General features: G+C 45.9%; 1 protein-coding gene across 3 annotated transcripts in view; it reads left to right on the top strand.

Moving 5' to 3' along the window:
• The first annotated feature begins 3,745 nt into the window (after positions 1-3,745).
• GSDME (gasdermin E) overlaps positions 3,746-15,521 on the top strand; it is a 59,781-nt gene continuing 48,005 nt past the window's right edge. Inside the window, exons 1-2 of one of the 3 annotated variants that reach the window (XM_047763516.1) lie at positions 3,746-3,841; positions 11,868-12,097. In XM_047763516.1, the coding sequence (XP_047619472.1) occupies positions 11,887-12,097 (211 nt within the window). In that variant the 5' untranslated portion in view covers positions 3,746-3,841; positions 11,868-11,886. Of the gene's footprint in view, positions 3,842-4,282; positions 4,526-9,362; positions 9,473-11,867; positions 12,098-15,521 lie in introns of those variants that run through there. The other 2 variants (XM_047763515.1, XM_047763517.1) reach the window with 2 other exon arrangements.

A 15,521-nucleotide genomic window follows, 5' to 3' on the forward strand; every position in this document is an offset into this window, starting at 1 on the left:
ATTGGTAATATGCATTGGCAATACAGCCTCCAGTTTAAAATAAAAACTACTTTGGGGATTCAGGGAAGTAAATTAAATTGGTTTAAAAATATATATCAATGTATGCCAAATTTTATGTTAATTTCTGTTAGTAGCTGGTTTCCTCCGGGAAGCAGTCAATATGGTAAAAAGACAAAATTATACGTAGGTGAAAACTTTTAGGTTCAATTTAAAAGTGATATTAACCAGGAGTTCCCATCATGGCTAAGTGGAATGAATCTGACTAGCATCCATGAGGATGCAGGTTCGATCCCTGGCATCGCTCAGTGGGTTAAAGGATCCGCTGTTGCCATGAGCTGTAGTGTAGCTCGCAGACTCGGCTTGAATCCTACATTGCGTGGCTCTGGTGTAGGCTGGCAGCTGTAGCTCCGATTCAACCCCTAGCCTGGGAACCTTCATATGCAGCACCTGCGGCCCTAAAAAGACACACACACACACACACACACACACACACACACACACACACACACACACACACACAGTGACATTAACCAACAAGTAATTAATAAAGGGAAAGAGATGTACTTGTATTTAGGGCCTATTCTGTGCTGAGTGCTTTTCCTACGTCTTCTCTTTTAATCGCCTGATAATACTAGAAGCAGTTTTTTAAATGGGAAGTTAAACATTTGCCTGGGGTCACTCAGCTGGTAAGTGGTAGGCTGGATCTGACCCAAATCTAAGTGATCCAAAGCCTGTGTGTGTTCTTTCTCCTCCATGGAAAATATGCATCTAAAAGAGTGCAGGTCTCCCCAAAAGTGGCTCCCGAAGAATTAGGAAACAGTTATGGCAGCCAGGCTGAGCTGGTTTGTTAGCATGCTCATTTATGAAATAAATCCCGTCAATACATTTTACCAATTTTGCCTGACTTTTGCAAGTTGCTTATTCAGAAAGGATCTGGGGAAAGAGTAGGAAATACACAACACCCCACAGATGTGTTTCAGAAATTCTGTAACTTGAAATATAGTTTTTATACTGAATCTTATTAAAAGCGAACACTGTTATGTCACTATGTCCCCCCTGATTAATATTTATCTCCTGTAAAATTCTGTTATAGCTCCATCTTCTACAATAGGATGAGAGGATTGGGGTTGGAGATTTTCTTTTTATTCATTTTTTTTTCCTAGTTGGACTAAAATTCCCATCTTGCATTTGTCCATTTGAAGTCTTCAAGTATTTTAATAGCAGTAATAAGCACAATTGTTCAAAAAATACAACAGAAACATGGAGACTCTCAGTTTGGGCTATGCCAGAATCCTGATCCACCCACCATGGACAAGGGAGATTAGCCATGAGGAAGGGGAAGAGGAAGGGAGGGAATGTTCTAGAACACAATTCAGCACTCTCTCCCAACACATGGTGTGTTCAAACTCTTCTTGGTGATGCTTCCTATTTTCAGAAGAGTCTGTACTGCCCTGTGGTTTTATTTATTTTAAAAAATTTATTTTTATTTTTATTGTTTTTGTCTTTTTAGGGCTGCACCAGGTTAGTTGGAGCTGTAGCCACGGGCCTATACCACAGCCAGACCAGATCCAAGCTGCATCTGCGACCTATACCCGCAGGTCACAGCAACACTGGATCCTCCACCCACTGAGCGAGGCCGGGGATAAACCTGCGGCCTCATGGATACTAGTCAGATCCACTTCTGCTGCGCCACAACAGAGCTCCCAGTCCTGTGGTTTTCAAGTTCAGATTGTTACAGAGCAGGACGCTATGGGACCTTCCCAGGACAGAACTCTCCACCATCCTGGGCCTGGGCTTCTTTCCCAAGTGCCTAGACAACAGCATCTGACGCACATTTCCTGAGCTGTTTTACTGATGCTAAAACCACCACCTGGTGGAAGAAATTAACCCCTTGATGATCTTGAGCGAGCCCATAGCCCCCAGACTTCCTGGCCCCTAAGGACTGATAATGTTAACACCTGTAACACCACCCTGTTTTCTCACTCTCAACCAATCAGAGAACTGTGCAGGAGCTGATCACATGCCTGGTGACGCTCCTCCCTCACCTAGCCTTTAAAAAGCCTTCCCTGAAACCCAGTAAGGAGCCCAGGGGTTTTTGAGCGCTGGCTGTCCTGAGCTCCTCGCTGGGGGCCCTGCAGCAAACGCTGCGCTTTCCTTCGCCACAACCTGGTGTCTTGTAGATTGGCTTTACTGTGCGTGAAGACGAGCAGAGTCTGGTTCCGTCATAAGATGGCATCAAACGATCTGGGTTTGCATCTTGCCTCCGTCTCGTCCCAGCTTGGTGAGCTTCCTAGCTTGTGCCTCAGTTTACACATTTGTAACTTGGACCTTCAACCAGTTACTGGGAGGATTAATTGAATCAATCAATGCAGGTCAGGTACGTAGAACTAAGCATGGTGACAGTTAAGGGCAAGCGCTACATAAATATTATTTGCTGATCCGATATTCTCTTCCTCAAACATTTAATTGAAAGACAGTGAACACGACCAAAAAAAAAAAAGTGAAAAATTTGAACGCACTGAGTAACTGTTGCACCAAAACTCTCATGTGCTCTCAATGACAAGTGGTTACCTATCTAGACAGAAGGCTGAGCTTGTCGGTGGAGACTTCATGAATATGCTTCTTATAGGATGTTCTTAAGGTTAATGGCCAAGGTCAGGAGACAATAATCTTTATAACAAGTCGGAGTCATCACTATACTAATTTACGAAGACAGAGAATCAGCTGCATGGATGAAAAGTCTCTTGGCGGGGCCAGGACAGAGATTCTTCTGTTCTTCCCCTATCTAATCACTTTGGCCAGGCAGGGGACCAAAGGGGGGCCACCTCTCTTGACCATTTCTATTCAGTCATTTATCCAACAACCATTAATTGTCCACCTGCCCTGTGCCAGGTACTGCAAAGAGGAGTAAGACCCCACAGGCTAGTTAGAGGGATAAGAGGACAAAAATGAATTCAACAGTTATTTACTATCAACCATCCATCCGGTGCTATGCTAGGTTCCGGGGGTATGGTGAACCAAACAGGCCAAACCCGTCCCCTCGGAGAGCTGACATTTCAGGGAACAGAAAGATTATGCCTGTAATAAGTATGATGTGTGTCCTCTCTCAGATGGTGATCCGTACAAAGGAGAAAAAGCCGGCGAGGAACTAAGGCGTGTTCCTGTACGGTGGTGGATTGGCTTATCCTTTTTTTTTTTTTTTTTTTTTTTTGGTGGGGGCTGCAGGCGCGGCATATGGAAGTTCCCACGCTAGGGGTCAAATTGGAGCTACAGCTGCCGCCGGCTTAACGGCATAGCCACAACCCCAGCCACACCAGATCAGAGCAGCGTCTGCAACCTACATCGCAGGTGACGGCAATGCTGGATCCTTTCACCCATTGAGCAGGTCTAGGGATCGAACCCTCGTCCTCATGGATACGAGTCGGGTTCCTTACCGCTGAGCCACGACTGGCAACTCCTGGGTTGGCTGTACTTTTAATTTGAATAGGCGGGGACTATTAAATATAAGGAGGTGGGGTATTCCTATTAAATACAAGAAGGTGGGGTAATTAATCTAAGGATAAGCCCAGAGCAGATGGGGGCCCAAGCGAAAGCCCTGCCTCATTCTGGGCCCTGCTGAAGGTACTCCTGAGTGCAGGTTCTCCGAGCTCACTCCTCGGGCCAAGGCTCCGGGCTCCAGGGGGCGGGGACAGAGCAAAGGTCCCGCCGCCCGCCCCCCTCGTAGGAGCCCCCGCCCAGGCCCGGCCCAGCCCGGCCCGCGGGGTTCCTCGGGCTCGGCCGGCGCCGGGCTCAGGGCGTGCAGCGAGGGTTTGGCAAGTGCGCGCCGCTCGCCTGGGCTCGGGTAAGTGCGCGCCGCAGGGCGCGGCTCCGGCCTTGACCTTGGGGAGCCCGGTCCGCGGGGCCCTGTCTCTCTGGGACACCCTCCCATCTGGCTCTTAGTCCCAAGGGGGACGAACGGGTGGTCTGCCCGCAGCTGGCCCGCCGACCCCATCGCGTCCCCTCCTCACTCGCCTGCCCAGCTCGCGTCCCCCACCCCTTCCCCCTCCTGCCCCCTCCCCACTGCCATTTCCATCCCTGGCTGTTGCCAGGGTAGCGGGTACCTTCTGCCCCCCACCCCTGCGCGCCGTCTCCCCACTCCTTCGTTTCTTTGTCTTCCGGTTTCTCCCCCTCGGGTGCACCGAGGCTTTCCCGGGCCCCGCGCCTGGACGCGTGCGTGCGTGCGGGGAGGGAGGGCGGGCGGAGGGGCTTCACCCTCCGGCCTGGACCGAGTTCCGCTCCGCCCGCGTCTGGGATGCTGGGCCCGGCGCCTGCGGAGACCAAGCTCCCCTGGGAGTTCTCGGCCTGGCCTGAGTGGGTGACATCACAGCAGATCACAGGACCATCTTGGGCTTTAACCTGCGGAGCCCCAGGCCGCTTCCTAACTGCACCTGGCACGGAAAGACTAGAGGGCGGTCTGCGAACGGCATTGGTTATAGATCATTCCGAGAAAATCTCTGCTGGAGCTTCTGCTCTGTTCAGAGGACACGTGAGTCGGATGGATGCCTTGGGATCGATGCCTTTAGGAGGCAGATAGTCAGACGGGCTAATCAGAGTCGAATGAAATAGTGCTGGGAGGTCAGAGAAACAGCTGAATTAATGTGGAGGAAATGAATCGTTTTCCAAAGCCACCGCCAATGAGCTCTTCTCGTGAAGCAGAACAGCTGAGAGGGGATGAGCGCAGGCAGTCCTGAGAAACACGGCCCAAGCCCCCAGCTGCTGCCTTTAGCTTGTCTGCTTGAGGAGGAAGCCTTATGTTTTCCAGAATTGCTTTTCTTTTTGTTCTTTTTGAACCCTCAAGGGGAGCAGGGTTCTCTATTCTTAATCAGTGAGTGTCCTGGTATCTGCTCCAGGTTGGGAAAGTTTTTACTGCCTCTCCCTGACTCCTTTTTTCAGGCTCATGCCTGTCTTGTGACTGTAATTTGTTTTTTATTTCATATTTTTATTTTAGAAATGATAGAGTACCTTGTCTTTCATTTGCCACCTTATTATAAAAATGAACTCAGATACTGGGCTATAAGCAGCGGAAGGTACAGAAGGATGACACCTGTTTTAATTGAATACACTCGATTTCACTTTGTTATTTAGAAAACTGAAAATAATTCACGAGCGCTGAGGTTAAGACACAAGTACTAACAGTGATGTCTCGTTTCCCTAGATAATGAGGAAATAACATGTTTTATGGCCATGGTTTTTGCTTCCACCGTAACTGGTTTACCCCTTTGAGCACAGTTTCTTACTGTACACAATGAATCGTATGTAGCCCAGATTTAAAACAAAACTGACTGGGGTGGCAGAGCAGGGTAGTTCAGGGCTCAGGCTTGGGAGGCAGGTGGACCTTGGCTGGAATGTGGGCTCAGCGCTAATTCTCTATTTGCCATCCAGTGCTCTGTCGTCAGGGACCTCTGGGGACACACCCAGAGCTGAAGGCATTGGGTCACTGCTGAATAAGGGAGACCTCGCTCCACAGGAGACCCTCTGCATCCCCCTGACTGGGTGTCAGGAATTTCAGGATTGGGGCGTGTAGGTGGTTTGGAAGCCGGTTTGAGGAGATAGGACTTCACTCTGGATTGGATGCTGTCAGGAAGTGGGGGAAATTCTCTGGAGTGTCTTCATAAATCTTGTCTGAAAAGAGGGAGGCTAGAGGCCCAAACTGCGGTTGGTTGAGAATGGCCGTCGCTCATGTGCCAGCGAGGGTGGTGGGTGGGTGTGGAGTGTTTGGTCCTTTTTGGGTTTGGGATAGTATTCCTATTTTGTTGTCAGATAAGACCAAGAGAGGTCTTGTGTTGGTCTTGACACATCGTGACTGCAGAGTGGCCTTGCCCAATGTTGGTGCCCTGTGCCGCTGTTCATGGTCACCAGGAAAATGCCAGGCCAGCGCCAGTAACCCCAGGGCTCCCTAGTGGTACCAGGCCAGCTCCCGGATGTCAGGGCTGCAACTTTTCCTCGTGAACTTGGGCAAGGTACTGAACATCTTTGAACTTTGGTTTCCACATCTGTAAAATGTGGACAGCCCCTGTGCGGGGTTGTCGAGGAGATGGAAGGAGGAAACGGGTCGCCAGGCCTTAGCCCCGTACCTGGCATGTAGCAGGTGCTCAGTGCACCGTTGCCCCCTTCTTTAGTGTATTTTGATGTTGAGTTTCTTCCCTAGAATTACTTAAGCAGAGTGCCAGTGATCAGCTGGAGCTGCTCAGAGAAGAAACCCGAACTGGGTATTAGGAAGAAGAGAGTTCTTTGCAACTCAGAGATCTGATAATTCCGTCACTCTGAGTCAGTCTTGAGAATGAGTGATTGTAGTGTCTTCTTAGGCTACCTCTACCTGTGTGACTGTTTTTAGGATTTTTTTCGTTCCCGGGAGCCAGTGGTCCTAATAGGCCATGTGCTCTTCTGACTGTGGTGTTGTCTGGCCTTCTGGTCTCTTCCTGTGATGTCTTTTGTGCCAGAGTCTGATTCAAGCTTACTTAACCTAACCGCCTTCCCTGTGGCTCTCTGGGTTCTGATGTGCTTTGAGCTGGGAAGCCATGTAGGCAGATGCTAGGGACGGTTTTCTCGTGGAAGTTTTCAGGCCCCAAGTGAGGGGGCCCTGAATCTTTGGTACAGATGTTCGGTGAGGGGAACTTTAGGCTACGAGCATTTTGAACTTGATTTCTCAGGAGGCCATTTTCATTGACTTCTAGGTCAGTGCATTCCAGAAATTTCAATCTGAAGTTTGACTTCTGCTTGAGATGTCATTGTGCTTGTCTGTGTCAGGCAGCTCTGGTTCAAGATCCGCAGTTGGCCTTGGGCATATTATTATTATTATTTTTTAATAGTTATTTCCACAATACAATTTTTTTTCAACTGTACAGCATGGTGACCCAGTTACATATACATGTACACATTCTATTTTCACACATTATCTCATGCACCATCATAAGTGACTAGACATAGTTCCCAGTGCTACACAGCAGGATCTCATTGCTAATCCATTCCAAAGGCAATAGTTAGTATCTACTAACCCCAAGCTCCCCAAACACCCCACTCCCTCCCCCTCCTACCACCACAGGTATATTCTGCAAGTCAATGATTTTCTTTTCTGTGGAAAGGTTCATTTGTGCCTTATATTAGATTCCAGATATAAGTGATATCATACGGTATTTGTCTTTCTCTTTCTGACTTACTTCATTCAGTATGAGAGTCTCTAGTTCCATCCATGTCGCGCCAAATGGCATTATTTCATTGTTTTATGGCTGAGTAGTATTCCATTGTGTATATGTACCACATCTTCCTAATTCAATTGTCTATCAATGGACATTTGGGTTGTTTCCATGTCTTGGCTATTGTGAATAGAGCTGCAATGAACATGTGGGTGCGTGTGTCTTTTTCAAGGAAAGTTTTGTTCGGGTATACTTGGGCATATTATTTAATCTTTCCTGGCTGGACAGTTACTTTAGATGTGTGAGAATCAGATGGCAGCTTATCTCCCAATGCCATTCAATAAGCTCTATGGTATTAAACTTCTAGCTGATGTTTTGTTTTGTTTTTGCTTTTTAGGGCCGCACCTGCAGCATATGGAAGTTCCAAGGCTAGAGGTTGAATCAGAACTACAGCTGCTGGCCTACACCACAGCTGCAGCAACTCGGGATCCAAGCTGCGTCTGCAACCTACAGCACAGCTCATGGCAATGCCAGATCCTTAACCCACTGAGCAAGCCCAGGGCAGTAGCCTCATGGATACTAGTTGGGCTCATTACTGCTGAGCCACAACAGGAACTTCCTCTGGCCTAACATTTTGACTCGTCTCTCTAGTCCATCAGAAATTTCTAGGAATAAAGAAAAAAAAATCGAGAATGGGCTAAGGACACAAAGAGTTAAGAAAAAGATATTAAAAAAAGGCTTTAAACAAAAGATGCTTGATTTCATTTATATTAAAATAACTTAAAACTTTACTGAAATACATTTCTCCCCTGGGGGACTGACAAAAATACCAAAGATTGCTAAGACACCCTTGCTGAGACTGATCTTTTCATACATTATTGGTGAGGCTGAAAAATGGTACAACCTATGAATTATAGATGCATTTATCCATTGATCTAGCAACGCTTTCTAGAAATCTTCCTTCGGTTAGTTGTCTGTGTATGAAGAAGCCATACATTCAGGAGTACTTAGTGTAGCATTTTTCTAGTAACATTTTAGAAATAACTCAGGGGTCGGCAACACAGGACAGGCTCAGTAAGCAACGGTACAGCCATGTCCAGGCATGTTATGCGGCTGTCTCGTTTGCAGGGTGCCAGCCCTGGGAAGAGCTCCAGGGTAGATTGTCACATGACAGAAAGCAAGATGCCTATGCCTTTCCTCTTATGTTTGTAGAAAGAAAGGTGAAAGTGATAAGCCTGATGGGGAGATCGATGAAAGGGCAGTGGGATTTCTCAGCGTACCTCTTTTCCTGTAGTTTAGCTATTTGAGCCTTGGATGTATTATGTATTCAAATATCGTAATAAAAGAAGAAGCCTCCACTTTACCTTCACAGGGAAAGTTTTCTCGGAGTTCCTCAATTGAATAAGCCTGATTCTAATAAAAAAACCCCCGCAGCAATACCCACCTCCCTTAACTCTTCCTAAAGCAGCCTACCCTGTCAAGAGGCTGTGTTGGAGGCTTGATTGAAAACAAAAATTAAAAATTAATTTAGGAGTTCCCTTTCTTCATCCCTTGGTCCCTGGGGGGAGGATTGGTGGCATAACAAAGGCTTTGCCGCTCACAGCAGATGGGTTTGGTTTTGTTTTTAATAGCAAGCCTGATTTGGCTTCTTCAGAAACCTGTTGACTCTGCAGGCAGATTTGTGAACTTCTTTCCAGAAAAGAATAGAAACCATAAGAACAGAGATTCTGACACCGGTGGTGGCTTTTCTCTTGGCCAGGCAGAGCGGGATCCCAGAGGCCATTGGAGAAACCTTATTTTGTTAACAGGGCTTTCCTTGTGTTTGACAAAATACACGGCGGCCCTCATGCTAGACCGACTCTCAGCAGTTACTGACTATCCCGCACCTGTCCGCTGCCTCCCGCTTCCTCTCTTGCTAACTGGCATCTCCATCTCATCAGCCCGCCCAGGCCGGGGCTCTCAGGGGGCCGCGCTGGGGAGGCACCTCGCTTTCATCCCCACCCTCTCCTCCAGCCAGAGTTCTGGGGAAGCCACCAAGCCAGCCTCCTTAAGCCGTTGCCATAGCTGAGCAGCCTCCTTTGTTGTTCATCTCTTCCCTCTCTTCCAGCTGGTTTCCGGTTGTGCTTCCAGATCTTTCTAAGTGACCGCTCCGATCATATCGCTCCCTGCATAGCCTCTCGGAAGCCTTCCACTGCCCAAGCCCCCAGCAGGAGAGGCACAGGCCTTCAGGACCTGGACTGAGACTTCCTCATCCTTGTCCTTTGCCCTTCTCCTCTCTAGAACCTGGCGCTGCTGTACAGGTACCAGTCCCAGAGCTTGAACAGCAAATCCAGATCGAAGAAGTGGTGATGGGCATATGGACACAAAACCATGTCTCTTGGACATCGGGAGCGCAGTGATCTCAAATCTCACCTTGCACGATCTTGTCCACCCATGTATCACCTCCTGCAAATGCCCAGCCTTTATCATCGATGCTCCTCTGCCTTTGCCGGCTTGCCTCTAACTATAGCCCAAGCACGTTGCAGCTTGATGCGTGTGTGTCTGCGACCCCATGCTTCTCCTCAGTGTCCTTTAGATGCCTTGTTCTTGGCTTATTCCTTTGAAGCCATCTGTGTCAGTATCCAGAATAAAACCTAGCTGTCTCTTTTTCCATATGTCCACCAAACTAGTAGCTCATTAAGGAGCTACTAGTAGTCTTTCACTACTTTTTGCATCTGCATCTTAATGGTTTTTTTTTTCTTTTGTTTTTTTAGGGCCACATCCACAACATATGGAGGTTCTCAGGCTAGGGGTCTTATCAGAGCTACAGCTGCTGGCCTATGCCACAGCCATAGCAACACCAGATCTGACCACAAGCTCACAACGCCAGACCACAGCTCACGGCAATGCCAGATCCTTAACCCACTGAGCGAGGCCAGGGATCCAACCTGAAACCTTATGGTTCCTAGTAGGATTGTTTCCGCTGCACCACAACGGGAACTCCCTGCATCTTTTTTTTTTTTTTTGTCTTTTTGCTATTTCTTGGGCCGCCCCTGCGGCATATGGAGGTTCCCAGGCTAGGGGTCGAATCAGAGCTGTAGCCACCGGCCTGCGCCAGAGCCACAGCAACGCGGGATCCAAGCCGAGTCTGCAACCTACACCACAGCTCACGGCAAGGCTGGATCCTTAACCCACTGAGCAAGGGCAGGGACCGAACCCGCAACCTCATGGTTCCTAGTCGGATTTGTTAACCACTGCGCCACGATGGGAATTCCCTGCATCTTAATTGTTTAAACGTGGTACCTGGGAATAATAGGTGCTTAAGAATGAATGGTGAATGACTGATTGGATAAATATTTTGATAAATGAATAAACAGGTGCTCCATCGCATGCAAGACCCTTTTGCTTAATGTAGTGAGAGATTAGAGATGAGGGCCTGGGCCTACTTACTTTTCTTTGCAGTTCTCTGTTTATCAGAAAGGGACCTTTCGGCATGTGTTAGAATCTCTTCCTTAAATATTCATTCTTATTGTTAATATATAAAAACAAGGTTAGGTGGCTATAGATTTTAATCTGTACTTTAGAGAAGAACTAGCAATAGTAAAACTAGCAATAGATTTCTTTTATGCCCTAGAGGAGATTCATGGTAAAGAAAGTGGTTTGAACTAGTTAATATCTAAGATGATTTCAGCTGTTAAATCTTAGGAGTTTGTTATTTACTTGACTGTCAGATACCGGGGTACAAATACTGAATAAAACACAGTTCTTGTCCGTTAGACATTTTCTTTTTCTTTTTAGGGCCTCATCGTGGCACATGGACGTTCCCAGGCTGGTGTTGAATTGGAGCTACAGCTGCCGGCCTACACCACAGACACAGCAATGCGGGATCCGAGCCACATCTGCGACCTACACCACAGCTCACGGCAATGCTGGATCCTTAACCCACTGAGCGGGGCCAGGGGTCAAACCCGCATCCTCATGGTTCCTAGTCAGATTCGATAACCACTGCACTACAATGGGAACTCCTAAAAGATCTTATGTCAGTTTGCGCCTTTTTTGAGTAATAATGGTTTTTGTGTGCACATATGTGTATATCCATAGGCATATGTATAGCTACTGTATACATATATAGCTACATTATAGCAGTTTATACATCATGAATTGTTTCTGACCTTTGCTTGTGTATCTACTACAGTATTTTTAAAACTTGATGTGGTTTGTGAAGTTTTTTTAGTTAAGTGTTCGAATTCTTGGTATTTAAGTATTTTTCCCATTTACCAGTTGTCTTCTTAAAGTCCTTTCTCATTCTACAATGGTGCAAATACTTGTCTGTATTTTTTTTCCTAGTACTTTTATGGTTTTACCTTTCCCTAAAAAACCGTCTAATCTGTTGAGAATTTGCTCTCTTGTATGGCATGAGGTAGGGATCTTTTTTCCAGACGATTAGCGGGTTCTAACACCATTTATTGCATAGAATATATACACTTCCATTGAGTATAGTACTTGATACCTTCCAGTGTATCTCTCCACCCCCAGTATTTCAGTATTCAGTATTTCAGTTTGATTTTTTTAAACATCCCCTGAACTCAAACTAGAGGCTTCTCGAAGGAGAAGTATTGTATCATGTATACTGATTGATACTGGGAAGAAATAAGGTAATTTTAGAAAAAAAAAAAAAAGTCCTACAATAAAAACTTCTCATTTTTGTATTTTTAGGTCATCTGGAACTCTCGAAATGTTTGCCAAAGCAACAAAGAATTTTCTTAGGGAAGTTGATACAGGAGGTAACCTGACTGCAGTATCAAACTTGAATGACTCTGATAAATTACAACTTCTAAGCCTGGTGACCAAGAAAAGGAGATTCTGGTGCTGGCAGAAACCCAAGTACCAGTTTTTATCTGTCACCCTTGGAGACGTACTCACAGAAGACCAGATTCTGAGTCCAGGTATGTTTCTTTGGTGATAGTCTACTGTTAGTTCCAGGATGGGAGGTGATTCTTTTTCTAGACACGTGTTGTCTCAACTGATTATAAGTGGATACCTTATAATCAGCCCTCTTGATTTTTTGCCTATGTCTTAAAAACATATCCTTTCTTTCCTTTTTTTTTTTGCTTTTTAGGGCCACACATGGAGCAGCCTATGGAGGTTCCCAGGCTAGGGGTCCAATCCCAGCTCGAGCTGCCAGCCTAACCACAGCCATAGCAATGCCACATCCAAGCAGTGTTTGTGACCTATACCATAGCTCATGGCAACACCGGGTCCTTAACCCACTGAGCAAGGCCAGGGATTGAACCTGCAACCTCATGGTTCCTGGTTGGATTGGTTTCTGCTGCGCCACGACGGGAACTCCGGAACATATCCCTTCTTAAAGTGACAAAATTCTGCAGGCCTGACATGAAAAGCTTTAGCAAATAACGTTGCAGTGTGGGTATAAAAGTAGGACGTGCCCCTAGTAGATGGTGTGGCCACTCAGCATCAATGGGTGGTGTTGACTTGGTTGGGTGTTGAGGTTGGTGATGTCAGTAGATGCCGGGAGGCTGTAGATACCTGCGGAGACCGTGGCAGGTTCTCAAGCTGGTCCAAAAATAGATGAGGGGCGCGAGAGATGGGCTCAGCTTTTATAGTGAATAGGAGGCGCTGGGAGGGTTCTGCATGTGGACTGGGGCTTGCAAGCTTTCCATTTCCTCCTGGTGCCAATGGAGGGAGCACCTGGGCTTTCTTGCTGGATTGCTCAGATGTGTGACAGAAAAAGAGGGAGTGGTGGGCTTGAAACATCAGACATCAAAAATGCGGTTCGACTGATGACCAGAGAGGAGTATTTACAAAATACAGAATGGCACGAAGAAAGCAAATCACTAAAAACTGCCCCATTAAATGTTGATTCCCATTAACACTTGGGTTGTAGTCTTTTCTTTCTCTGCACCTATTTTTTTTAAAACAAAATTGGAAACACCCTGCATGGAATTGTTATTTACTCATTTTTAAAAATTTAACCTTATGTGTTTTCCTTCATAGGTTTAAATATTTCTTAAAACTGTTTTCAACAGTGTGTATGCACCTTAATTTGCTTAACCAGTCCAATTTCGTGCCTTATATAAGGCTACAGGGAGCATTTTTGTCTGAATGTTTGTTGTTGTCATTTCTCCATTAAGTAATTGCGTTAGCATAGGTTCTTTTTTTTGTCATTACATTTTTTAATAGAAATTTTCTTATTGAGGTATGGTTGATTTACTATATTATGTTAGTTTCAGATTTATAGCATAGGGATTCCAAATTTTTATAGATTATGCTCCATTTATAGTTATAAAATATCAGCTCTATTCCCTGTGCTGTATAATATATTCATGTAGCTTATTTACTTTATGTATAGTAGTTTGTACCTCTGAATCCCCTGCCTCCATCCTGCCCTTCCCCCATCCCTCCCCCCACTGATAAGCACTGGTTTGTTCTCTGTATCTGTGTGTCTGTTCCCTTTTTTGTTCATAGTCATTAGTTTGCTTTATTTTTGGGGTTCTACATATAAGTGATAACACACAGTGTTTGTCTTTCTCTGATTTTATTGCACGTAATATCACACCCTCTAGTCTACCCATGGTGTCGCAAATGGCAAAATTTCACTCTTTTTTATGGCTGAACAGTATTCCACTGTCTTTATGTACCACTTCTTCCTTATCCAGTCTTCTGTTGATGGACACCTAGGCTGCTCCATATCTTGGCAATTGTGGATGCTGCTGCTGTGATAGCCAAGACAGGGAAACAACCTAAATGTCCATCGACAGAGGAATGGATCAAGAAGATGTGGTACATATACACAATGGAATATTACTCAGCCATTAAAAAGAACGAAATACTGGCATTTTTAGCAACATGGATGGACCTAGAAATTATCATGCTAAGTGACGTCAGTCATACAATGAGACACCAACACTAAATGCTTTCACTGACATGTGGAATCTGAAAAAAGGACAGACGGAACTTCTTTGCAGAACAGCTGCTGACTCACAAACATTGAAAAACTTATGGTCTCCAGAGGAGACAGTTTGGGGGGTGGGGGGATGTGCTTGGGCTGTGGGATGGAAATCCTGTGAAACTGGATTGTGATGATCATTATACAACTACAGATGTGATAAATTCATTTGCGTAATAAAAAAAGGAAGGCAGTACAATAAATTAAATGTAATTAAAAAATATATATATATATAAAATAACGCTGCTGTGAAGTTAGGGTAGCATAGATTCTGAAAGAATTACTAGACCAGAAGTTGGGAGCTTTTTGAAGACTTCTGGTACTCATTCCAACACTACTTTTTGGAACATGCTGATGTAGGAAAGTGCCATCAACTCTTAATTATTGGACTAAATAATGTTCATCTCTTCTTTCAACTCTAACATTTTCTAATTTTGTGACTGCATCTCTGTGAAGGGAGAATAGAGATAAGGGAGATTATTTGGGTTGACAGATAATCTCTAGACTTTCTTCCAGACCAGCATTCTAGCCAGCGCTTTCTTCAGCCAAGCTCAGAATCAGAGCTGCCAAGTAATGGAATACATGAATTGCTAGTAGTATCATGTCATCTCCCCCGCCCCCAGGTATCTGGTAGAACTTAGTGTAATAACTCTGGTGTAATAACTAAATTGGAGCAAAGGCAAGAGGAAAAAAAAAAAAAAAAACAGAGCAGACCATGGACCCCAGAGTAATTGGACTGCTCTGTGCTGTTGAGTTGCCTCATTTGTGGTGTCCTCCAAGATCTTGTTAGAAAGATCTGGCCAGTCTCAGCCCCTATAGCCAAGGAGGCACCCTGGTTCTGCGTCCTGTGGGTGTGAGGGATGTGATGAGAGGTGCCCTCTTCTTTGTGTACTGGGCAGATTTGCAAGGCCGCACCTTTGTTGTTCCTTCTGCTTGTGGCAACACCAGAGTGCTGTGCTGGCCAGGGATGTGGAGGATAGAGGATGCTACCTTGATTGCTGGCAGTCCCAGCCACAGCCTGTTGGCTTCCTCGCTTTTCCCTTTGACCTGCAGCACTTGATGACCTCAGGCAGATGGATGCACAAATGATGTCCGCTTTGCAGGTGTGTCTAGCGCCATTTTGGGATATCCAGGCGGTCTTGATGGTCCCCAACCATCTGCAGGTCCCGTCTTGGGGACAGAGTTGTCAGCAGTGGTAATAAGCTTGATCAAGAGCAGAACTGGGGCGTGAAGGTAGAATTTCTGTCTGTGTAGCACTTTGTACAGCCCAGGACTGTCCTGTTGATCAGAAAATGATGTTGCTGTGGCTGAGAGAATGGACTGAGCACTTGGTCTGTGCTAGGCTCTGTGTCCCATGCTTTACAGACACCAGTGTGCAGCAGAACCCAACAGATAGGTATTTG

The sequence above is a fragment of the Phacochoerus africanus genome, chromosome 16 (assembly GCF_016906955.1).
Source record: "Phacochoerus africanus isolate WHEZ1 chromosome 16, ROS_Pafr_v1, whole genome shotgun sequence".
Lineage (NCBI taxonomy): Eukaryota > Metazoa > Chordata > Mammalia > Artiodactyla > Suidae > Phacochoerus > Phacochoerus africanus.